Genomic DNA, 25,922 nt, shown 5'->3' on the forward strand with positions numbered 1-25,922 from the left:
CTGTGAGAGCGAGTTCCCGGCCAGGATTTTGATTTTCTTGGTGTGACAAACAAATCCAGGGTTCAGATATAATAGGATCAGAGAGATCAGGGTACGGACTTCAGGGATTTGAAGGTTAGGATTCATTTACGTCGGCGTCTACAATCTCAGGGTTTATTTTAGACTTCACTCCACTGTCGCCCTCCTCCTCCCAGCCGAACACGCAACCCCGAACAGAGTCGAGCGAGAGAGAGATAGCCATGGCGATTTGGAGCTCCGCCTCACCGCTCGATCCAGTGTTTTGGTGGTGACTCGTCCACGCTCTCCCTCGTGCTGCCCCGCTTCCTCCGCCTCCCTTCTGTTCCTGCCGGCGGGATCTGCGGCATCTCTCGGCCCCGCACCGATCCGTCCCCATTTCCGTCGCTGGCGATTTTGTTCGTCGGATTCAGTCCCCCCCCCCCCCCCCCCCCCCCTCTCTTTTTGTTGTTCTTGTGATCTGTTAGGTAGGGAGTTGGTTTTGTCTGTCAGATTTGATGATTGTATCCATCCCCCGCAGCTTTTTTCCGTGTAGATTTGTTTAGGTTGCACCGTTTCTGGGATGCGTTTGATTGTTCTGCTAAGCGCGGTAGCTGCCGTAGCTGGGATGTGTGTCAGTTCGATGTGCTGATCTATAATTGATTGGATGTTGGAGTCCGAGTTGTTCATGTGAGGCTGGCTTGCTTAGTTGTAGTACTCTGATGTATTCAGTCAATTCGAACGGATGTATTCTGTTCCCTGGCCTTTAATCCCTAGACCATTTCTCTTCACTGGTATCGTTTAGTGGGTATGTGGTTTACTCTGTAATTTCTATTTTGGATTTACAGTGCAATCCCCATTGTTTTTTAGAGTGATTTTCAGTGTAATTCATACTGGATTTTCATTGATTTTCACTGTAATCCGTACTGGATTTCCAGTGTAATTTTCTTGTGGATAGGTAGTATATTTGTAGTGTAAATCCAAAGCAATTTGTAGTGTAATCCCCGGTTATTTTACAGTGTAATTTCAGTGTATTTGCACTATATTTGCTAGTGGAATAATAGTGTATATGTCCTAATTGCAGTGTATTTTTGTCAGTGGGGTTGCACTGTATTTGTTAGTGGAATTAAAGTGTATTTGTCAGTGATTTACAGTGTAATTTGATAGCTGATTTACAGTGTAATTGCCATGGATTTGCACTGTATTCGCTAGTGGAATTACAGTGTAATTCACTTGAATTTTTATAGTGGAATTGCGTTTTGGATTTACAGTGTATTTGTCAGCAAATTTACAGTGTAATTCATAGCTGGTTTTACTGTGTAAATTCAGTGTAATTTACACTTTAATTGAGTAGCAGAGGAATTGTGACTGTTCTTGTGATGCACCGCTAGTTTGTATGTTCTTGTGATGCATCTGATTCCAGTGTATTTTCTTGAGGATTTAGAGTATAATTATATTCGGATGTACACTGTAATCTTCATCGGAATTCCAGTGTATTTTCTTAGTGGGTGATTACAGTGTATTTACAGTGTAATTCTCAATTGGTTTCCACTGTAATTCGCATGGGATTTCTTCACTAGTGGGTTATGTAGTGAAATAAAAGAGATGTAGACTGTAAATGCTATCAATGCATTTCTTCTTTATATTTTTGTTATGTTTTATCCCTTTTGCCATTTCATCTCAGACATTTTGTCCTTTTCTTTGTGTTTGTACATATTTAGGTTATAGATTAAAGTATGGGGAGACTCATGAAGGCTTTTGGTAAGGGCACTTCTGCTGCTTGTGTTCAAGATTGTGATGATTCAGATGGGGATCCTTTTGTCCCCAATGATTTTGCTGAGGATGATCCTTTTCAAGATTCGGAGGTTATATTTCTAATTTGATTTTTTATTTCTTTTATTTTCTTTTATTTCTTGTTCGGTAGCTTATTTGTTCCGGTTTTCTAGTTCATTCATTTGTTTCATCTGTTAACTGCAGGAACGTCAAATGGATGATCATGATTTCGAGAAAGTCTTAGGCTATGCTTTTTAGCTGCTTTTTTCTAGTCTGGCTCTGATAAAGATGGGGTATGTACCCGCTCAGGGCATGTGCTGCTATGATGAAGTGGATTTATTTCTGGTCATGTCCTCTTCCAGTTTTTTGACTGTAGTCCCTGATGGGTTGTAGTGTAATTATTTGTTGATTTTGCTCTGTAATGCCCAGTGGAATTACACTGTATGTTAATTGGTCTTACATAGTAATTCTTAGCGGGTTCACACACTAATTTACAAAGTAGTTTACACAGTAATTTTAGCACTTCCTTACTGTTGGTTAGTGTTCATTTTTGTTGGCTTGTTCAAAACTGCAATTCTTACAGTGTAATTCTAGGTAGATTTACAGTGAAATTCTAAGTGGATTTACACTGTAATTCCTACTATATTTACACTATAATTCTAGGTCGATTTTACAGTGTAAATCTAGGTATTTACACTGTAATTCCTACTAGATTTACACTGTAATTCCTACTATATTTACAATGTAATTCCAGGTCGATTTTACATTGTAAATCTAGGTAGAATTACAGTGTAATTCTAGGTAGATTTATACTGTAATTCCTACTGGATTTACACTGTAATTCCTACCGTATTTTCAGTGTTTTTCTTAGTGCAGTAGATTTTACAGTGGATTCAAACTGGATTTACAGCGGTATTTAAAGTGTAAATCTTAGTGTAATTTTAGTTGATTTTATAGTGTAATTTTAGTGGTTTTTGTCATTTTCATTTTAATTGTGTGTGGTTAGTAGATTAGAGATGGGAAAGTATTGCCTGGGTTCTTTTTCTCCTTTCTCGCTGCTTTGCCTGTGTGGGTTGAAAAGAGTTGGGGTGTGGATCCAATAACATCTTGGTGCGGGTCCGTTTAAAAGCGGTATGAACCACCTGAAGTAGCTCAGTAAAAGAGTATGATCCACTCTGTTATTTGTCAAGACTCTAGTTAAAGAAAGCATGTTTTTGATAACTTTTTTTTTGTTTTCAGGATTGTTTTCTGCTACTAGAAAGCCATATGTTAAGGAAATCAATTTCATCTTCATTGAGGTACATCGCATGTCCTTTGATGCTGGATTTCATTGCATTTGGTTTGATTGTAGGCACCTGCACTCAATATTTTGAGTAAATTATCTATTAATGCAAACAAGTATTCAGTTTTGAACTGTAAATAAGTGCAGAGTAATTTTGCAGAGAAGGTCCCAGTAATTTGATCTAACAGTCACAAATTTCTCCTTTTAGTTCTGAACTGTAAATATGTAATCATTTTTATAGATTCTTTTTGTTTGTTGCTACTTGTGTGAGTGCCTTCTAGTGTGAATGTTTTTAGCCTGATCGTGTTTGTCCTTTTTCCTGTTAATTTCAATTTTTAGTGCTCATGTTAATGCATGTCAATATTCAGTGTAAGCAAGCATCCGATCATAGTAGTTTACACTTCTAAAGTTACTTAAATTCAGTCCTTCAATCACAACTATTTAAGAACAGGTAGAAAGTGTCTAAAACAAGTAGATTAAAGTGTCTTAACAGTGTTTGGTTTTTCAGTTTCCAAAGGGTGTGAAAATAGTCATATTTTCTCTCAACTGGAGCAATCCTCCCCCTTTTATGTTTTTAACTATTTTTCCCAAAATGGAATTGCTAGCTTCCTGAGCATGTTTTGATCCCTGTAGTGTGTTTATTTCTGCAAATCCAGAAATCTATGATCTGGGCATGTAGTTTTCAGTTTTCCTGTGATCATAGACAACTAGTTCATGCGACCATATTAAGTGGTATTTACAGTGTACTTTTAGTGTAATTACTGTGCATTTTCAGTGAAATTTACACTGTAATTGTTAGTGGAATTTACACTGTAAATGTTAGTGGGTTTACAGGGTACTTCTAGTGGATTTTTGCTCTGTATTTGCAAGTGGCATTTTTAGTGGAATTACTGTGTATTTCCATGGTTTTTACACTGTAATTATTAGTGTAATTTTGGGCCTTTGTATAGTTGATTCACAGCAGCAGCAACTGTAGTTTTTTTGTAATTCGGCTTGTGGTTAGATGCCATCAGTTTTGGTCCTTTTCATCCTCCTGTAGTTAGCTTAGTCCACCTTTTGTTAGATTTTAACCCTTTTAGCTGCTTTCTGTACGGGTTTGAATTGCTCAGAGCGTGTACCCGTTTATAGTTTAGTGTATGGACCTGTTTAGAAGTGATTTGCGGGGCAGAGGCAATTTGCGGGGCAGAAAGAACAAAGGAACAGGGACACAAGACATATGACAGTTGGCTGAAAAATATGGCTGAAAACGAATTAGATTTCATCCGGATGTAGAATAGACAGTCCCTTTTTTTAGGATCTTTTCGGTTTTCTTTGATTTGTTTAGTTTTGTTTCGGTCTTCTTTTTGGAGGGGTTCAGCTGGTACATAATGGAAAGGGTGCGCACAGAATAAAATAGGTTTAGGACCTGGCCTGTTGGAGCACAGTTCACAAAGGAGACAATCGGACGTACCTTGGCTGTTGGACATAAATCGGACGGGTAAACATGTTATGTGCTGTTTTAAATCTCAGCCATTAGTTTCCGTGACTAACACAAAATCAACTGACATAAAAGGGTGACGTATGGAGAACTATGAAAACTTGCGTCTTTTAATATTTGGTATAGATTATGGTCAGAAACCTCAGTTAGCTGCGGGTGACATGTGAAAAGCAAGGCAGCTGAAGGATTATAGGCGAGAATGGGCTATGTTTTAGGAGAGAATTCCTTATTTGACACTACTTCAAAATGTGATTCCCTATTTGACCCTGAAAACTTTTTTCTCCCTTATTTATCACTTGTTTTAAATTTTGTTCCTTATTTGACATTGATGTCCATCCCATTACACTTTGCCGTCAGATTGTTTTTCAGTGGACCATAATACCCCTCCGTTAGTCTGTATGCAACACTGGAAAAAACCTAACCCAATAATCTCATCAAGTCCAGAGATCACCAGCCTTGGCGTCAAGACCGGCTCCGAGGGCGAGGTCTGACGACTCTGCTCCAGAGTCAACGACTTGTCATGGCCGAGCTGTACATGATCAGCAATATGCCAAGACGGGCATGTGTTACACAGAGAGAGGGATCTTGAACGTGTTAGCGAGTTGATGTTTTGGTTACGCAGGTCGGCATGCAGTTTATGTGCGGCCGAAATACCAAATCATGCACCTTGAAAAGATACTCCGTTCAACATCTAAAATCTGCACGAGTGTCGTGTCAGTCAACAATTTCGCGGTAGCAGTACTATCGAACTTACCTTCCCAATTCACTTGGCAGTGCAATACAAAGAACATGTTTGAGGTTCTGCTCATATTTTATTTATTTTTAAATTAAATTCTGAGGACTATGTTCATAAATTAAATTCGTTCTGTGACCAAATGCATGGGTCTCATTTGGCCATTTAACTTTGAACAAATATGTCACAGTACTATTGATTTAGTCTTGTACATAATTTTAGTCACAAAATGCATTAGGGGCATTTGCGTCTTTCCATATCCCTATTTAACACTGCTAGTGTACAAAATGAACTAGAGTGTCAAAGAAGTAAACAAATTTAACCCGAGTGTCAAAGAGGGAAAAAAAACTTTCTCAGAGCCAAATAGGGAATCACATTTTGAAGCAGTGTCAAATAAAGAATTCTCTCATGTTTTAGTTATGGGGATAAGTTAGCCCCTGCCCATGTGTGTAAATAACTACTCCCTCCGTTTCTAAATATTTGTCTTTGGCCCAGGGCAAAGCCATTGAAATAGCTGAAGAAGCGGCACATTTACCCGATGCAGTGCTAGACGTTGTAGCCCAAGAAAAGGCAGTGGAAGAAGCTTCAGCTTATTCCTCAATAAATGCAATTGCAAACACTGCTAATCCTAAGACCATTCAGTTGAGGGCATTGGTGGGAAACCAAGTTCTGCTATTGTTAGTGGATTCTGGGGGTTCTCGCACTGTTATGGCGTTGTTAAAAGGAGGGCGCGAGAGGGCCGGCCGGGGGCCTTTTTGCCCACGGCCGGGCAAGAGGGAAGGGATTTCCTTCTTAATTCTTGCTTGATTAGATTGACACATCTCCTCTCTTTATATAAAGAGGTTTACTTGACTCTCAAGCAAGCGACCCTTATCTCTAATTAACCCTAAGACTAATGAGCTATACCGCCAGTCCAGGCCCATTACGTACTCTAACACTACACCCCACCTGAACATGCAGCTTGTCCTCGAGCTGCAGCCTAACCAACTTATAACCATCGACGCAACACAAACCTAACACCTAAAAACAAGCCTTTTACATCTCGGCTTGTTTTATTACCCTTAACCTGAAATGGACTGGGACGTTTTATTTTGGACCCCTTAACAAAAAGTGGACACCATCCGCACGTCGGACGTGCACGTGTACAACCACCTAGATCCCATGGACACCAGCCACTGCAGTAGTTGGGACGCGGTGCGCTCCTGTCGGTGACACCCTGCCTTCTCCCTGCCGGACGGCTGTTGGTCATGGACACCAGGTGGCTGTAGTAGTTGGGACGCGGTGCGCTCCTGTCGGTGACACCCTGCCTTCTCCCCGTCGAACGGCTGTTGGTCTGCACTGCACAGAGAAGAGTGGAGGGCTTGCGATGGAGAATGACGAGGAGGGTTGCGCCCCCCAACCGCCGATGTCACAAACTTTGAGGCCGCTGTCCGTGGGGACGAGATCGAGATCCTTTGCGCAGCGAAGGACAACTGGGAGGAGCGGCAGCTGCAGACCACGCATCTCCCGCACACGCCGACGAGCTAGGAGGCCGCGCGCAGCAGCCTGCAGCCTCACCGCCGCCGACACGTGGTGGGTAGCGATCCAAGCCGGAAGTGGTGACGGCGACGGTGGGAACTTGATCTGCTGGATGGGGATGCCCTGGGAAAGCGGTGATGGCGATGGCGGGAACTTGAACTGGTGGATCGGGACTCCCGCCGGCGCGGTTGATGCGGGGCCGGAGCTGACTGGCAGGGGCCACTGCAGCTGCAGCGGCTGCTGTAGTGTCGCGCCGGGCAGTGGCAGCGGCTGCTGCGGCGGAGTGCCGGGCGCGGCGGAGGCCACCAGGAGCGGCGGCTGCCACTGCAGTCAGGGCAGGGCGGTGGATGGCAGCTTCAGCGGCCCGACGCGCACGGCGGAGGCCGCCAGGAGCGGCGGCTGCCACTGCAGCCAGGGCGGGGCGGTGGATGGCAGCTGCAGCAGCCCGGCGAGCGCGGTGGGGGCTGCCAGGAGCGGCGGCTGCCACTGCAGCCACGACGGGGCGATGGATGGCAGCTGCAGCGGCCCGGCGAGCGCGGCGAGGGCCGCCTGGTGTGGCGGCTGCCACGGTAGCCGCGGCGGCTGCCACGGTAGCCGCGGCGGCGCGGTGCCGGTGATGGGCGGTGCAGCCTGGTGCGGCCCGTAGGACCCGGCCAAGAACAGGCGGATCTCCTGGACCGCATTGGTTAGGTCTCGCAGCGTCCCGGACACCTCCTCCGGGATGAGGACGGCTGGGGCGGGCATGACGGAGGACAGCGGGAGAGACGGGTTGGGCGGCGGTGAAGACATGATCGAACCGAAGCTAACTGATACCAAATTGTTATAGCACTGCTAGAAGGAGGGCGCGAGAGGGCCGGCCCGGGGCCTTTTTGCCCACGGCCGGGCAAGAGGGAAGGAATTTTCTTCTTAATTCTTGCTTGATTAGATTGATACATCTCCTTTCTTTATATAGAAAAGTTTACTTGACTCTCAAGCAAGCGACCCTTATCTCTAATTAATTCTATGACTAATGGGCTATACCGCCAGCCCAGGCCCATTACGTACTCTAACACGCACATTCATAGACCATCAGTTAGCTGGCAAACTTCAGTATCTGGCTACAGATTTACCTGTACCTATGACTGTCAAAGTGGCAAATGGTAAAACGCTACAGTGTACACTACTTATACAAAGTCAAAATTGGTGGGTACGGGCTTACCTTTTTTTTTTCTGAAATGGCCACTGCCGCGCGGGGTGGGGCGGTATTCCTAAAAGGGTTAGAGTTTACAAAGTTCACGTATTACGTGAAGAGAGGAAATCACGCCACAGCCCGACATGTTCCTTCAGTGTTTCCGTCTTGAGACGGTGCGACCAGAAAATAAGATCCTCCAGAATAGTTTTAACAGAGCATCTAGCATCAATCTCCAAACTTTGCAAAACCCTTTTGTTCCTTGCGTTCCAGATTTTCCAAAGATCAAGGAGGAGCATAAATGGGTGAAGAAACGTAGGCAAAGCTGCCGACAAAGTGGTGGTGAAGAGCACCATAATAGGGTTGAAACGCGACCTAATGCCTTGTTGCATCGGGCATGTGAAGAACAGGTGATCATGGTCCTCCACAGCGTTGTTGCATCTTGGGCATGAATCCAAGCTCAGGATTTGCTTCTTGCGCAGGTTCTTCCTAGTGTACAAGCTGTCCAGGTAAAAAAACCACCCAAAGATCATGACTTTCTTTGACACCCTCGAGTCCCACACTAGGGCTAGCATGGGATCAATGAGCTGCTCGTTAAGAGTCACGTAGGCCCCGCTCATGGTGAAGTTTTCACCATTAAGCAGTCTCCGCGTGTCCGGCTCCTGAGTGGTAGTAACGTCCTGCAACAAGGAGTTTAGAGAGACAAGTTCTACGACCGCAGTAGTGGTTAGCCGATTACGAAGAGCAAGTTTGATCCCATCCTACAAAATAAGGCTACCATGGGATTTTGGTTTGTGTGGTGTGAGAAAAGAGTAGGGAAAACTACAACCAGAGGCTCCGGCTGCAGCCAACCTAACCAAAAAAAGGTGGACTGTCCATTACCGATGGCACAGTAAAAAATCTCTCTCAGGCTCTGCAGCTGTTTAAAAATTGCTTTTGCAACGAACGAGCTGTTTTTACCATGGCCAATGTGGAGTGGGAGTGGTATATGATCCAATCCTTGCAAGGTATTTTGTAAGCAAATTTCAGAAGTAAACAAAAATTTTGTGCATGTAAGTTTTTAACACCCAGACCACCAGCCTCTATAGGAGTACAAACCTTATCCCAAGCCACAAGGCATTTGGCCCCAGAGCAAACCTCGTGATTGGACCAGAAAAGGTACGCCTATGTTTATGGATGGCCTCAAGAACTTGGACAGGAAGAGAAAAGCACAACATGAAGTAGGTAGGGAGACTGTCCAGGATAGCCGATAGAAGGACTAATTTACCGCCATGGGAGAGAGAAGAACACACCAACTAGAGAGATAAACATCACACCTATCTATGACTGGTTGGAATGCAGACGGAGGTAACTTGTGAGAGGAGGGGAAGCCCTAAGAGCATGCCTAACAGAGCCCTCAAAAACTCAACCTTCAAAACCAGTTTGAGGGCTGAGAAAATGTCGTTTTAAAGGCCGAAAATCCCTGGCGCAGATCAGTGCCCCTCAAACCAACCCTCAAAATATCTGTCTCGTCATCCTCTTCGTCTGCACGGAGGGAATCGAGCCGGGACGCTCGGGAGCGAGGGAATCATCTCTGTCTTCATCAACGCCGTGCACTGCTCACCGCCGGAATTCGTCGCTGTTCGTCGACGTGGGTGCCCGCCCTCCACTATTTTTGGCCGACGTGGGTGGCCGCCACCATCTCCGCGACGGCGGCTTCGGTCGGGGTGGCCGGGGGCGGGAGGCGCGGGGTGGGGGCAGGCGCCGGTGTTGGCGCGGGGGCCGTTGCCGACGGCGGAGGAGCGGCGGAGGGGGTGGCCGGGGGCTGGAGGGGGTCCATGGCCGCCGGCGGTGCCGAGAACGGGCGGCGGCGGCGGCGGCGCGGACCAAGGCTGGCGGCGGCGCGGTGGTGAGAGGCAGTTGGGGAAATTTCATTCCCGCGCAACTCGTTGACCAAGTGAGGGTTGGACCTGGAAATTGCCCTCCAACCCTCACTAGTGCAGGTTGGCCTCGAACTTGAGGGTTCGGCCTGGAATTTTTTTTGAGGGTTTAGGGATTTGAGGGTACTGATCTGCACCTTTTTTTTGCTCAACCCTCAAACTGGCAGTTATTTTGAGGGTTTGACCAGTTTGAGGGCTCTGTTAGACATGCTCTAAGTAGGTCTGGGGGAAGGAGGAAATGTCTATGGCCAGGCGCCATCTTAGCGGCCTGGACATGGTCCACATTAAGATGGGTGAAAATGGTTTTGGTGAGTAAAAATCTAAGCCAGAACTAGTTACTGTCCCCCTCCCGCGAGTGACCGGGGGGGGGGGGGTTGGGGAACGTAGTAATTTCAATAAAAAATACGCACACGCAAGATCATGGTGATGCATAGCAACGAGAGGGGAGAGTGTGTCCACGTACCCTCGTAGACCGAAAGCGGAAGCGTTAGCACAACGCGGTTGATGAAGTCATACGTCTTCACGATCCGACCGATCAAGTACCGAACGCACGGCACCTCCGAGTTCAGCACACGTTCAACTCAATGATGTCCCTTGAACTCCGATTCAGCCGAGCTTTGAGGAAGAGTTCCGTCAGCACGACGGTGTGTTGACGATGATGATGTTCTACCGACGCAGAGCTTCGCCTAAGCACCGCTACGATATGACCAAGGTGGATTATGGTGGAGGGGGGCACCGCACATGGCTAAGAGATCCAAGGGCTCAATTGTTGTGTCTCTAGGGGGTGCCTCCCTCCCCGTATATAAAGGAGTGGAGGAGGGGGAGGGGCCGGTGATGACCCACAAGTGTAGGGGATATATCGTAGTCCTTTCGATAAGTAAGAGTGTCGAACCCAACGAGGAGCAGAAGGAAATGATAAGCGGTTTTCAGCAAGGTATTCTCTGCAAGTACTGAAATAAGTGGTAACAGATAGTTTTGTGATAGGATAATTTGTAACGAGCAACAAGTAACAAAGGTAAATAAAGTGCAGCAAGGTGGCCCAATCCTTTTTGTAGCAAAGGACAAGCCTGGACAAACTCTTATATAAAGGAAAACGCTCCCGAGGACACATGGGAATTATCGTCAAGCTAGTTTTCATCACGTTCATATGATTCGCGTTCGGTACTTTGATAATTTGATATGTGGGTGGACCGGTGCTTGGGTGCTGTTCTTACTTGAACAAGCATCCCACTTATGATTAACCTCTATTGCAAGCATCCGCAACTACAAAAAAAGTATTAAGGTAAACCTAACCATAGCATGAAACATATGGATCCAAATCAGCCCCTTACGAAGCAACGCATAAACTAGGGTTTAAGCTTCTGTCACTCTAGCAACCCATCATCTACTTATTACTTCCCAATGCCTTCCTCTAGGCCCAAATAATGGTGAAGTGTTATGTAGTCGACGTTCACATAACCCCACTAGAGGATAGACAACATACATCTCATCAAAATATCAAACGAATACCAAATTCACATGACTACTAATAGCAAGACTTCTCCCATGTCCTTAGGAAAAAACGTAACTACTCACAAAGCATATTCATGTTCATAATCAGAGGGGTATTAATATGCATATAGGATCTGAACATATGATCTTCCACCAAATAAACCAACTAGCATCAACTACAAGGAGTAATCAATACTACTAGCAACCTACTAGTACCAATCCCGGACTTGGAGACAAGAATTGGATACAAGAGATGAACTAGGGTTTTAAGAGGAGATGATGCTAGTGAAGATGTTGATGGAGATTGCCCTCTCCCGATGAAAGGAGCGTTGGTGATGACGACGGCGATGATTTCCCCCTCTCGGAGGGAAGTGTCCCCGACAGAACAGCTCTGCCGGAGCCCTAGATTGGTTCCGCCAAGGTTCCGCCTCGTGGCGGCGGAGTCTCGTCCCGAAAGGTTGCTTATGATTTTTTTCCTCGACGAAATACTTCATATAGCATAAGCTGGCCACCGGATAGCCAACAGGGGGCCCACGAGGCAGGGGGGCGCGCCCCCACCCTCGTGGGCAGGTGGTGGCCCCCCTGACGTATTTCTTCCATTCAGTATTTTTTATTATTTCCAAAAATGACTTTCGTGGAGTTTCAGGACTTCTGGAGTTGTGCAGAATAGGTCTCTAATATTTGCTCCTTTTCCAGCCCAGAATTCTAGCTGCCAACATTCTCCCTCCTTATGTAAACCTTGTAAAATAAGAGAGAATAGGCATAAGTATTGTGACATAATGTGTAATAACAACCCATAATGTAATGAATATTGATATAAAAGCATGATGCAAAATGGACGTATCAACTCCCCCAAGCTTAGACCTTGCTTGTCCTCAAGCGAAAGCCGATAACTATAAATATGTCCACATGTTTAGAGGTAGAGGTGTCGAAAAAATAAAATACGGACATGAGGGCATCATGATTATTCTCATAACAGCAACATAAATGGATATTGTCATATGATTTCTTATGCTCAAGTAATAATCTATTCACAATGCCAAGTATGAATCAGAAACTTTATTGAGAACTAATAAACTATAATCTCAGTCATTGAAGCAATTGTAATTTATCATAACATCAGAAAGAGTCTATGTCAGAGCTTTCTAGTAAGTCCACATACTCAACTATCATTTAGTCTTTCATAATTGCTAACACTCACGCAATACTTGTGGTTACAGAGTTTTAATTGGACACAGAGAAAGATAGGGGCTCATAGTTTCGCCTCCCAACCTTTACCTCAAGGGTAATGTCAACAATAATAACTTATGCTGACTTACATCCAATTAGATATATCTATCAGGATCTTTCCAACACCCTGTGCTTGCCAAAGGATAAAATGTAAAAAGGAAAGGTGAAGATCACCGTGACTCTTGCATAAGGAAGAAGATAATAGTAAAAGATAGGCCCTTCGCAGAGGGAAGCAGAGGTTGCCATGCGCTTTCAGGGTTGGATGCACAAAATATTAATGCGAAAGAATGTCACTTTATATTGCCCCTTGTGATATGAACCTTTATTATGCAGTCCGTCGCTTTTATTTCTTCCACATCACAAGATCGTATAAAGCTTATTTCCTCCACACCAATCAATCATACTTATTTAGAGAGCAATTTTTATTGCTTGCACCGACAAAACTTACTTGAAGGATATTACTCAATCCATAGGTAGGTATGGTGGACTCTCATGGCAAAACTGGTTTAAGGGTATTTGGAAGCACAAGTAGTATCTCTACTTGGTGCAAAGAATTTGGCTAGCATGAGGGGAAAGGCAAGCTCAACATGTCGGATGATCCATGACAATATACTTTATCTCAGATATAAGAAAACATAACCCATTACGTTGTCTTCCTTGTCCAACATCAACTCGTTAGCATGTCATATTTTAATGAGTGCTCCCAATCATAAAAGATGTCCAAGATAGCATATTTATATGTGAAACCTCTCTTTCTTTATTACTTCCTATTAATTGCAACGATGACCAAAGCTATGCTTGTCAACTCTCAACAATTTTTAATCATCATACTCTTTCTATGTGAAGTCATTACTCTCAATAAGATCAATATGATATGTTTGTTTCTTTTTATTCTTTTCTCTTTTCTTTTGTTCACTCAAGATCATAGCAAGATAATCAAGCCCTTGACTCAATCACTAATCTTTATTATATAGCTCAAGGACTCGATTACATAGAGAGATCTTAAAGCAAAACTCAAAACCAGACCATGCCATAAACTTTATTCTACTAGATCAAGATACTACTAATAGGATCGAACTAAGAAAAATGGTAAAGATAGGAGTGTGATGGTGATACGATACCGGGAAATCTCCCCCAAGCTTGGCAGTTGCCAAGGGGAGTGCCCATACCCATGTGATTATGTCTCCTTTGTTGAAGAAGAAGAAGATGGTTTTGTTGATGGTGCAGTCTTCTTCCTTAATTTGCGCTTGAGGACAAAATTTTGATCCCTCAAGTCATTAATCTCCTGTTCCAGGATTAATATCTTTTTTGCATAATTCCTGCTTGTTTTCCTGCAAGAGACGAAAAGGGATAAACTCAATCTTAAGTTTCTTTGCTTTATCAGGGAGGCTTGACTTTTTGAACTCCACATGCATGTCCCCAGGTTGAGGTAATGGGATTTCATCTTCATCTGAGCTCGTCTCCTCCCTTCTCTTGGGTTCATAGTCCTCTTCTTCTGTAGTCCAACCACAATGCTCCACATCTCCATAGACCTTGGCATTTGCAAGGTAATCAGCCACATAGCTTTCTCCTTCAGAATCCTGGGACGACATGTTGCTCTAATCTGCAGTAGGACAGCTCGAAACGAAAACAGAGGATATTTGCGTGATACGGGAGTCAAAGCCTTCGGGAGATTATATAATGAATTTTTACCGACCAAAATACGTAACGTGCAAGAAAACGGAGTCCGGAGAGCACACGAGGTGCCCACGAGGTAGGGGGCGCACCCAGTAGGGTAGGGCGCGCCCTCCACCCTCGTGGAGCCCTCGTGTCCTTCCCGGATTGCTTCTTATTTTTCTATTTTTTTTCTAAATATTCCAACACGGAGAAATATTGCCATAAAACTGTTTTGGAGTCGGTTTACTTACCGTACCACATACCTATTCCTTTTCGGAGTCTGAAACGTTCTGAAAAGTGTCCCTTATGTATTCCTCCGGGGTTACGGTTTCAATAACATTGGTTTTAACATTTATAGGATTACTTGAGATATAGTGTTTGATTCTTTGACCGTTCACCACCTTCGGATTTGTGTCTTCGAAATTGTTGATTTTTATGGCACCGGAACGATAGACCTCCTCGATAACGTAAGGACCTCCCCATTTAGAGAGAAGTTTTCCTGCAAAAAATCTTAGACGAGAGTTGTATAGAAATACATAATCACCTACGTTAAACTCACGCTTTTGTATCCTTTTGTCATGCCATCTTTTAACCTTTTCTTTAAATAACTTGGCATTTTCATAAGCTTGGGTTCTCCATTCATCAAGTGAGCTAATGTCGAACAACCTTTTCTCACCGGCAAGTTTGAAATCATAGTTGAGCTATTTAATAGCCCAATAAGCCTTATGTTCTAGTTCGAGAGGTAAGTGACATGCTTTTCCATAAACCATTTTATATGGAGACATACCCATAGGATTTTTATATGCAGTTCTATAGGCCCATAATGCATCATCAAGTTTCTTGGACCAATTCTTTCTAGATCTATTAACAGTCTTTTGCAAAATTAATTTGAGCTCTCTATTACTCAATTCTACTTGACCACTAGACTGCGCGCGGGTGATAAGGAGATGCAATTCTATGGTTAACATCATACTTAGCAAGCATTTTACGAAAAGCACCATGAATAAAATGTGAACCACCATCAGTCATTAAATATCTAGGGACTCCAAACCTCAGAAAAATAACTTCTTTAAGCATTTTAATAGAAGTGTTATGATCAGCACTACTAGTTGGAATAGCTTCTACCCACTTAGTAACGTAATCAATAGCAACTAAAATATGTGTATAACCATTAGAGGCAGGAAAAGGTCCCATATAATCAAAGCCCCAAACATCAAATGGTTCAATAACAAGTGAATAATTCATAGGCATTTCTTGACGTCTACTAATGTTACCAATTCTTTGGCATTCATCACAAGATAAGACAAACTTACGGGCATCCTTGAAGAGAGTAGGCCAATAAAAACCAGATTGCAATACCTTATGTGTAGTTCTATCTCCAGCGTGGTGCCCTCCATAAGCCTCGGAGTGACACTTGCGTAGGATCTGTTCCTGTTCATGCTCAGGTACACAATGTCTAATAACACCATCTACTCCTTCTTTATAAAGATGTGGGTCATCCCAAAAGTAATGTCGCAAATCATAGAAGAACTTTTTATTTTGTTGGTATGTGAAACTAGGTGGTATAAATTTAGCCACAATATAATTAGCATAATCAGCATACCACGGAGTACTGCTAGAGGCATTTATAACATTCAATTGCTCATCAGGAAAGCTATCATCAATAGGTAGTGGGTCATCAAGAACATTTTCTAACCTAGACAAGTTGTCTGCAACGGGTTCTCAACTCCCTTTCTATCAACAATATGCAAGTCAAATTCTTGTAGCAAGAGAACCCATCTAATAAGTCTAGGTTTAGCATCTTTCTTTTCCATAAGATATTTAATAGCAGCATGATCCATGTGAATAGTTACTTTAGAATCAACAATATAAGGTCTGAACTTATCACAAGCAAATACAACTACTAAGAATTCTTTTTCAGTAGTAGCATAATTTCTTTGAGCATTGTCTAGAGTTTTACTGGCATATTGAATAGCATTTAATTTCTTATCAACTCTTTGCCCTAGAACATCACCTACAGCATAATCACTAGCATCACACATAATTTCAAAGGGTAAATTCCAATCAGGTGGCAGAACAATAGGTGCAGAGATCAATGCTTTCTTAAGTATTTCGAATGCTTCTACACAATCATCATCAAAGACAAATGGTATATCTTTTTGTAATAAATTAGTTAGAGGCCGAGAAATTTTTGAGAAGTCCTTAATGAACCTCCTATAAAAACCGGCATGACCAAGGAAACTTCTTATACCTTTGATGTCCTTTGGACATGGCATCTTTTCAATAGCATCAACCTTGGCTTTATCAACTTCAATACCTCTTTCAGAAACCTTATGCCCCAAGGCAATACCTTCATTAACCATAAAGTGGCACTTTTCCCAATTCAAAACAAGATTAGTTTCTTCACATCTCTGCAAAACTCGATCAAGGTTGCTCAAGCAATCATCAAAAGAGGATCCATAAACGGAGAAGTCGTCCATGAAAACCTCACAAATCTTTTCACAAAAGTCAGAGAATATAGCCATCATGCATCTTTGGAAGGTAGCAGGTCCATTACATAAATCAAAAGGCATACGTCTATAAGCAAAAGTACCAAAAGGGCAAGTAAAAGTAGTTTTAGATTGATCGTTGGCTGACACAGGTATTTGAGAGAAACCAGAATAACCATCTAGAAAGCAAATATGTGTATGTTTGGATAGTCTTTCTAGCATTTGATCGATAAAAGGTAAGGGGTAATGATCTTTCTTACTAGCCTTATTTAATTTGCGAAAATAAATTACCATCCTATAACCTGTAATAATTCTTTGCGGAATCAATTCATCTTTATCATTAGGAATGATGGTAATACCTCCCTTCTTAGGAACGCAATGGACAGGACTTACCCACTGACTATCAGCAACGGGATAAATTATACCTGCCTCAAGGAGCTTTAGTATTTCTTTTCTTACCACTTCTTTTATCTTAGGATTCAGCCTTCATTGATGATCACGAACTGGTTTGGCATCTTCTTCCAAATTTATTTTATGTTGACATAGAGTGGGACTAATGCTCTTAAGATCATCAAGAGTATATCCAATAGCAGCACGGTGCTTCGTCAAAGTTTTCAATAGTCTTTCTTCTTCATGCTCTGAAAGGTTAGCACTAATAATAACATGATATATCTTTTTCTCATCGAGATAAGCATATTTAAGAGTATCAGGTAAAGGTTTGAGCTCAAACACGGGATCACCCTTGGGTGGAGGAGGATCCCCTAGGATTTCAACATGCAAATTGTGTTTCAGGATAGGTTCTTGTTTAAAGAATACTTCATCTATTTCCCTTCTTTCATTCATAAACATATCATTTTCATGGTCTAGAAAATACTCTTCTAAAGGATCACTAGGAGGTACGGCAATAGAAGCAAGACCAATAATTTCATCCTTACTAGGAAATTCTTCTTCACGGTGTTGTCTACCAAATTTAGAGAAATTACACTCATGAGACATATCACCCAAGCCTATAGTAGCAACATCCTTTTCGCAGTCTATCCTAGCATTGACGGTGTTCAAGAAGGGTCTACCAAATATAATGGGACAAAAGCTATCTTGTGGGGAACCAAGAACAAGAAAATCAGCAGGGTATTTAGTTTTCCCACACAAGACTTCAACATCTCTTACAATTCCCATAGGTGAAATCGTATCTCTATTGGCAAGTTTAATTGTGACATCAATATCTTCTATCTCAGCAGGTGCAATATCATGCATAATTTCTTTGTATAAGTCGTAAGGTATTGCACTAACACTAGCACCCATATCGCACAAGCCATGATAACAATGATCTCCTATTTTAACAGAAATAACAGGCATGCCTACCACAGGTCTATGTTTATCTTTAGCACAAGGTTAGGCAATTCTATCAGTTTCACCGCAGAAATAAATAACATGCCCATCAATATCATCAGCCAAGAGATCTTTAACAATAGCAATATTAGGTTCAACTTTAATTTTCTCAGGAGTTGTATAAGTTCTAATATTGCTTTTACGAACTACAGTTGAAGCTTTAGCATGATCCTTTATCCTAACAGGGAAAGGTGGTTTCTCAACATAAGAAGTAGGAACAATAGGATCATTATAAGTGATAGTATTTTCTTCAACTTTAATAGGTGCAGCTACTTTTACTTCTATGGGAGGATGATATTTAAACCACTTATCCTTGGGGAGATCAACATAAGTAGCAAAAGATGCACATAATGAAGCTACTATCTCAGAGTCCAGTCCATATTTAGTGCTAAATTTACGGAAAACATCGGTATCCATAAAAGATTTAACACAATCAAACTTAGGTGCCATACCTGACTCCTTACCTTCATCGAGATCCCAATCTTCAGAGTTGTGTTTAATTCTATCCAATAAATTCCATTTGAATTCAATAGTCTTCATCATAAAAGAGCCATCACAAGAAGTATCGAGCATGGATTGATTATTACGAGAAAGCCGAGCATAAAAACTTTGAAGAATTATTTCTCTTGAGAGCTCATGATTGGGGAATGAATATAACATTTATTTAAGCCTCCCCCGAGCTTGAGTGATGCTTTCTCCTTCGCGAGGCCAAAAATTACATATATAATTGCGATCAGGATGAACAAGATGCATAGGATAAAATTTCTGATAAAATTCCAATTTCAATCGTTTATAGTTCCATGACCCCGTATCATCACATAGCCTATACCATGTCGATGCATCTCCCTTCAAAGATAAAGGGAAGACATTCCTCTTAACAACATCACCGGGTATACCTACAAGCTTAAATAATCCACAAACTTCATCCACATATATTAGGTGCTCATCAGGATGCTTTGTTCCATCTCCTACAAAAGGATTAGCTAGCAGTTTCTCTAACATACGTGAAGGAATCTCAAAGTGGACATTTTCATTTTCAGTAGGTTCAGTAGGTTGAGGAGCAACTCTTTGCTCTACTGGTCGGGGTGAAGATACCCCGAACAAGCCCCTCAGAGGATTACTTTCCATAGTAACAAGTGACAGTAAATTTTAGCACACTATTTAAATTTTTCCTTACCAAATTCCACCTACCAAAGGCGCTTCACTCCCCGACAACGGCGCCAGAAAAGAGTCTTGATGACCCACAAGTGTAGGGGATCTATCGTAGTCCTTTCGATAAGTAAGAGTGTCGAACCCAACGAGGAGCAGAAGGAAATGATAAGTAGTTTTCAGCAAGGTATTTTCTGCAAGTACTAAAATAAGTGGTAACAGATAGTTTTGTGATAGGATAATTTGTAACGAGCAACAAGTAACAAAGGTAAATAAAGTGCAGTAAGGTGGCCCAATCCTTTTTGTAGCAAAGGACAAGCCTGGACAAACTCTTATATAAAGGAAAACGCTCCCGAGGACACATGGGAATTATCGTCAAGCTAGTTTTCATCACGTTCATATGATTCGCGTTCGGTACTTTGATAATTTGATATGTGGGTGGACCGGTGCTTGGGTGCTGATCTTACTTGAACAAGCATCCCACTTATGATAAACTCTATTGCAAGCATCCGCAACTACAACAAAAGTATTAAGGTAAACCTAACCATAGAATGAAACATATGGATCCAAATCAGCCCCTTACGAAGCAACGCATAAACTAGGGTTTAAGCTTCTGTCACTCTAGCAACCCATCATCTACTTATTACTTCCCAATGCCTTCCTCTAGGCCCAAATAATGGTGAAGTGTTATGTAGTCGACGTTCACATAACCCCACTAGAGGATAGACAACATACATCTCATCAAAATATCGAACGAATACCTAATTCACATGACTGCTAATAGCAAGACTTCTCCCATGTCCTCAGGAACAAACGTAACTACTCACAAAGCATATTCATGTTCATAATTAGAGGGGTATTAATATGCATATAGGATCTGAACATATGATCTTCCACCAAATAAACCAACTAGCATCAACTACAAGGAGTAATCAACACTACTAGCAACCTACTAGTACCAATCCCGGACTTGGAGACAAGAATTGGATACAAAAGATGAACTAGGGTTTTGAGAGGAGATGGTACTGGTGAAGATGTTGATGGAGATTGCCCTCTCCCGATGAGAGGAGCGTTGGTGATGACGATGGCGATGATTTCCCACTCTCGGATGGAAGTGTCCCCGGCAGTACAGCTCTGCCGGAGCCCTATATTGGTTCCGCCAAGGTTCCGCCTCGTGGCAGCGGAGTCTCGTCCTGAAAGGTTGCTTATGATTTTTTCCTCGACGAAAGACTTCATAAAGCAGAATATGGCCACCGGAGAGCCCATAGGGGGCCCACGAGGCAGGGGGGCGCGCCCCCACCCTTGTGGGCAGGTGGTGGCCCCCCTGACGTATTTCTTTCGTTCAGTATTTTTTATTATTTCCAGAAATGACTTTCGTAGAGTTTCAGGACTTTTGGAGTTGTGCAGAATAGGTCTCTAATATTTGCTCCTTTTCCAGCCCAGAATTCCAGCTGCCGGCATTCTCCCTGCTTATGTAAACCTTGTAAAATGAGAGAGAATAGGCATAAGTATTGTGACATAATGTGTAATAACAGCCCATAACGCAATAAATATTGATATAAAAGCATGATGCAAAATGGACGTATCGGCCGGCCACCCTTGGCGTGCCCCATGAGGAGTCCTACTCCCACCGGGAGTAGGACTCCCCCCCCCCTTCCATGTTGGAGTAGGAGAGGAGAGGGAAGGAGAGAGGGGGGGAGGAAAAAGGGGGGCGCCGCCCCCTCCTTGTCCAATTCGGACTTGGGGTGGAGGGACGGGCGGCTACCCCTTAGCTGCCTCTCCTCTTCCACCACTTGGGGCCATGAGGCCCAATAACCTCCGGGGGGTTCCGGTAACCCCCCGGTACTCCGGTATATATCCGATAACCCCCGGAACCATTCCGATGTCCGAATATAGTCGTCCAAAATATCAATCTTCATGTCTCGACCATCTTGAGACTCCTCGTCATGTCCGTGATCACATCCGGGACTCCGAACTACCTTCGGTACATCAAAACACATAAACTCATAATATAACCGTCATCGAACTTTAAGCGTGCGGACCCTACGGGTTCGAGAACTATGTAGACATGACCGAGACACGTCTCCGGTCAATAACCAACAGCGGAACCTGGATGCTCATATTGGCTCCCACATATTCTATGAAGATCTTTATCGGTAAAACCGCATAACAACATATGTTGTTCCCTTTGTCATCGGTATGTTACTTGCCCGAGATTCGATCGTCGGTATCTCAATACCTAGATCAATCTCGTTACCGGCAAGTCTCTTTACTCGTTCCGTAATACATCATCCCGCAACTAACTCATTAGTTGCAATGCTTGCAAGGCTTAGGTGATGTGCATTATCGGGTGGCCCAGAGATACCTCTCCGACAATCGGAGTGACAAATCCTAATCTCGAAATACGCCAACCAAACAAGTACCTTCGGAGAGATCTGTAGAGCACCTTTATAATCACCCAGTTACGTTGTGACGTTTGGTAGCACACAAAGTGTTCCTCCGGTAAACGGGAGTTGCATAATCTCATAGTCATAGGAACATGTATAAGTCATGAAGAAAGCAATAGCAACATACTAAATGATCAAGTGCTAAGCTAACAGAATGGGTCAAGTCAATTGCATCATTCTCCTAATGATGTGATCCCATCAATCAAATGACAACTCTTTGTCTATGGTTAGGAAACATAACCATCTTTTATTAACGAGCTAGTCAAGTAGAGGCATACTAGTGACACTCTGTTTGTCTATGTATTCACACATGTATCATGTTTCCGGTTAATACAATTTTAGCATGAATAATAAACATTTATCGTGATATAAGGAAATAAATAATAACTTTATTATTGCCTCTAGGGAATATTTCCTTCAGTCTCTCACTTGCACTAGGGTCAATAATCTAGATTATACAGTAATGATTCTAACACCCATGGAGTCTTGGTGCTGATCATGTTTTGCTCGTGGAAGAGGCTTAGTCAACGGGTCTGCAACATTCAGATCCGTATGTATCTTGCAAATCTCTATGTCTCCCGCCTGGAATTTATCCCGGATGGAGTTGAAGCGTCTCTTGATGTGCTTGGTTCTCTTGTGAAATCTGGATTCCTTTGACAAAGCAATTGCACCATTATTGTCACAAAAGATTTTCATTGGACCCGATGCACTAGGTATGACACCTAGATCGGATATGAACTCCTTCATCCAGACTCCTTCATTTGCTGCTTCCAAAGCTGCTATGTACTCCGCTTCACATGTAGATCCCGCTATGATGCTTTGTTTAGAACTGCACCAACTGACAGCTCCACCATTTAATATAAACACGTATCCGGTTTGCGATTTAGAATCGTCCGGATTAGTGTCAAAGCTTGCATCGACGTAACCATTTACGACGAGCTCTTTGTCACCTCCATAAACGAGAAACATATCCTTAGTCCTTCTCAAGTATTTCAGGATGTTCTTGACCGCCATCCAGTGATCCACTCCTGGATTACTTTGGTACCTCCCTGCTAAACTAATAGAAAGGCACACATCAGGTCTGGTCCACAACATTGCATACATGATAGAGCCTATGGCTGAAGCATAGGGAACATCTTTCATTTTCTCTCTATCTTCTGCAGTGGTTGGGCATTGAGTCTTACTCAACTTCACACCTTGTAACACAGGCAAGAACCCTTTCTTTGCTTGATCCATTTTGAACTTCTTCAAAACTTTGTCAAGGTATGTGCTTTGTGAAAGTCCTATTAAGCGTCTTGATCTATCTCTATAGATCTTGATGCCCAATATATAAGCAGCTTCACCAAGGTCCTTCATTGAAAAACTCTTATTCAAATATCCTTTATGCTATCCAGAAATTCTATATCATTTACGATCAATAATATGGCATCCACATATAATATCAAAAATGCTACAGAGCTCCCACTCACTTTCTTGTAAATACAGGCTTCTCCAAAAGTCTGTATAAAACCATATGCTTTGATCACACTATCAAAACGTTTATTCCAACCCCGAGAGGCTTGCACTAGTCCATAAATGGATCGCTGGAGCTTGCACACTTTGTTAGCTTCCTTTGGATCAACAAAACCTTCCGGTTGCATCATATACAACTCTTCTTCCAGAAATCCGTTCAGGAATGCAGTTTTGACATCCATTTGCCAAATTTCATAATCATAAAATGCGGCAATTGCTAACATGATTCGGACAGACTTAAGCATTGCTATGGGTGAGAAATTTTCATCGTAGTCAACCCCTTGAACTTGTCAAAAACCTTTTGCAACAAGTCGAGCTTTATAGACAGTAACATTACCGTCAACGTCAGTCTTCTTCTTGAAGATCCATTTATTCTCGATGGCCTGCCGATCATCGGGAAAGTCAACCAAAGTCCACACTTTGTTCTCATACATGGATCCCATCTTAGATTTCATGGCCTCAAACCATTTTTCGGAATCTGGACTCACCATCGCTTCTTCATAGTTCGTAGGTTCGTCATGGTCCAGTAACATAACCTCTAGAACAGGATTAACGTACCACTCTGGTGCGGATCTTACTCTGGTTGACCTACGAGGTTCAGTAACAACTTGATCTGAAGTTTCATGATCATCATCATTAACTTCCTCATTAATTGGTATAGACGTCACAGGAACCGGTTTCTGTGATGAACTACTTTCCAATAAGGGAGCAGGTACAATTACCTCATCAAGTTCTACTTTCCTCCCACTCACTTCTTTCAAGAGAAACTCCTTCTCTAGAAAGGATCCATTCTTGGCAATGAATGTCTTGCCTTCGGATCTGTGATAGAAGGTGTACCCAACTATTTCCTTTGGGTATCCTATGAAGACACATTTCTCCGACTTGGGTTCGAGCTAATCAGGTTGAAGCTTTTTCACATAAGCATCACAGCCCCAAACTTTAAGAAACGACAACTTTGGTTTCTTGCCAAACCACAGTTCATAAGGTGTCGTCTCAACGGATTTTGATGGTGCCCTATTTAACGTGAATGCGGCCGTCTCTAAAGCATAACCCCAAAATGATAGTGGTAAATCAGTAAGAGACATCATAGATCACACCATATCTAGTAAAGTACGATTATGACGTTCAGACACACCATTACGCTCTGGTGTTCCGGGTGGCGTGAGTTGCGAAACTATTCCTCATTGTTTCAAATGTAGACCAAACTCGTAACTCAAATATTCTCCTCCACGATCAGATCGTAGAAACTTTATTTTCTTGTTACGATGATTTTCAACTTCACTTTGAAATTCTTTGAACTTTTCAAATGTTTCAGACTTATGTTTCATTAAGTAGATATACCCATATCTGCTTAAATCATCTGTGAAGGTGAGAAAATAACGATACCCGCCGTGAGCCTCAACATTCATTGGACCACATACATCAGTATGTATGATCTCCAATAAATCAGTTGCTCGCTCCATGGTTCCGGAGAACGGCATTTTAGTCATCTTGCCCATGAGGCATGGTTCGCAAGTACCAAGTGATTCATAATCAAGTGATTCCAAAAGTCCATCAGTATGGAGTTTCTTCATGCGCTTTACACCAATATGACCCAAACGACAGTGCCACAAATAAGTTGCTCCATCATTATCAACTCTGCATCTTTTGGCTTCAACATTATGAATATGTGTATCACTACTATCGAGATTCATCAAAAATAGACCACTCTTCAAGGGTGCATGACCATAAAAGATATTACTCATATAAATAGAACAACCATTATTCTCTGATTTAAATGAATAACCGTCTCGTATCAAACAAGATCCAGATATAATGTTCATGCTCAACGCTGGCACCAAATAACAATTATTTAGGTCTAACACTAATCCCGAAGGTAGATGTAGAGGTAGCGTGCCGACGGCGATCACATCGAATTTGGAACCGTTTCCCACGCGCATCGTCACCTCGTCCTTAGCCAGTGTCCGCTTAATCCGTAGTCCCTGTTTCGAGTTGCAAATATTAGCAACAGAACCAGTATCAAATACCCTGGTGCTACTACGAGCTCTGGTAAGGTACACATCAATAACATGTATATCACATATACCTTTGTTCACCTTGCCATTCTTCTTATCCGCCAAATACTTGGGGCAGTTCCGCTTCCAGTGACCAGTCTGCTTGCAGTAGAAGCACTCAGTCTCAGGCTTAGGTCCAGACTTGGGTTTCTTCTCTTGAGCAGCAACTTGTTTGATGTTCTTCTTGAAGTTCCCCTTCTTCTTCCCTTTGCCCTTTTTCTTGAAACTGGTGGTCTTATTGACCATCAACACTTGATGCTCTTTCTTGACTTCTACCTCCGCAGCCTTTAGCATTGCGAAGAGCTCGAGAATCGTCTTATCCGTCCCTTGCATGTTATAGTTCATCACGAAGCTCTTGTAGCTTGGTGGCAGTGATTGAAGAATTCTGTTAATGACGCTATCATCCGGAAGATTAACTCCCAGTTGAATCAAGTGATTGTTATACCCAGACATTCTGAGTATATGCTCACTGACAGAACTATTCTCCTCCATCTTGCAGCTGTAGAACTTATTGGAGACTTCATATCTCTCAATCCGGGCATTTGCTTGAAATATTAACTTCAACTCCTGGAACATCTCATATGCTCCATGACGTTCAAAATGTCGTCGAAGTCCCGGTTCTAAGCCGTAAAGCATGGCAC

General features: G+C 42.7%; 1 protein-coding gene and 1 long non-coding RNA gene across 3 annotated transcripts; one reads left to right on the top strand and one right to left on the bottom strand.

Moving 5' to 3' along the window:
• The first annotated feature begins 149 nt into the window (after positions 1-149).
• Positions 150-5,328, top strand: LOC125517990. 2 transcript variants are annotated; one of them, XR_007287874.1, is made up of 4 exons: positions 150-1,859; positions 1,972-2,060; positions 3,007-3,065; positions 4,884-5,328. It is a non-coding gene; the product is annotated as an uncharacterized LOC125517990 (long non-coding RNA). The 2 variants fall into 2 exon arrangements; XR_007287875.1 differs by having other exon boundaries at positions 4,971-5,328.
• Positions 5,329-5,756: 428 nt separating this feature from the next.
• LOC125518333 (translation initiation factor IF-2-like) lies at positions 5,757-9,764 on the bottom strand. Its single transcript, XM_048683209.1, has 2 exons — positions 9,609-9,764; positions 5,757-7,579 (listed from the first exon to the last, which is right to left on the bottom strand). The coding sequence occupies exons 1-2, from the start codon at positions 9,762-9,764 to the stop codon at positions 6,668-6,670; spliced, it is 1,068 nt and encodes a 355-aa protein (XP_048539166.1). The 3' UTR covers positions 5,757-6,667.
• Between the last annotated feature and the right edge of the window lie 16,158 nt (positions 9,765-25,922).

The sequence above is a fragment of the Triticum urartu genome, chromosome 7 (assembly GCF_003073215.2).
Source record: "Triticum urartu cultivar G1812 chromosome 7, Tu2.1, whole genome shotgun sequence".
Taxonomy (NCBI): Eukaryota; Viridiplantae; Streptophyta; class Magnoliopsida; order Poales; family Poaceae; genus Triticum; species Triticum urartu.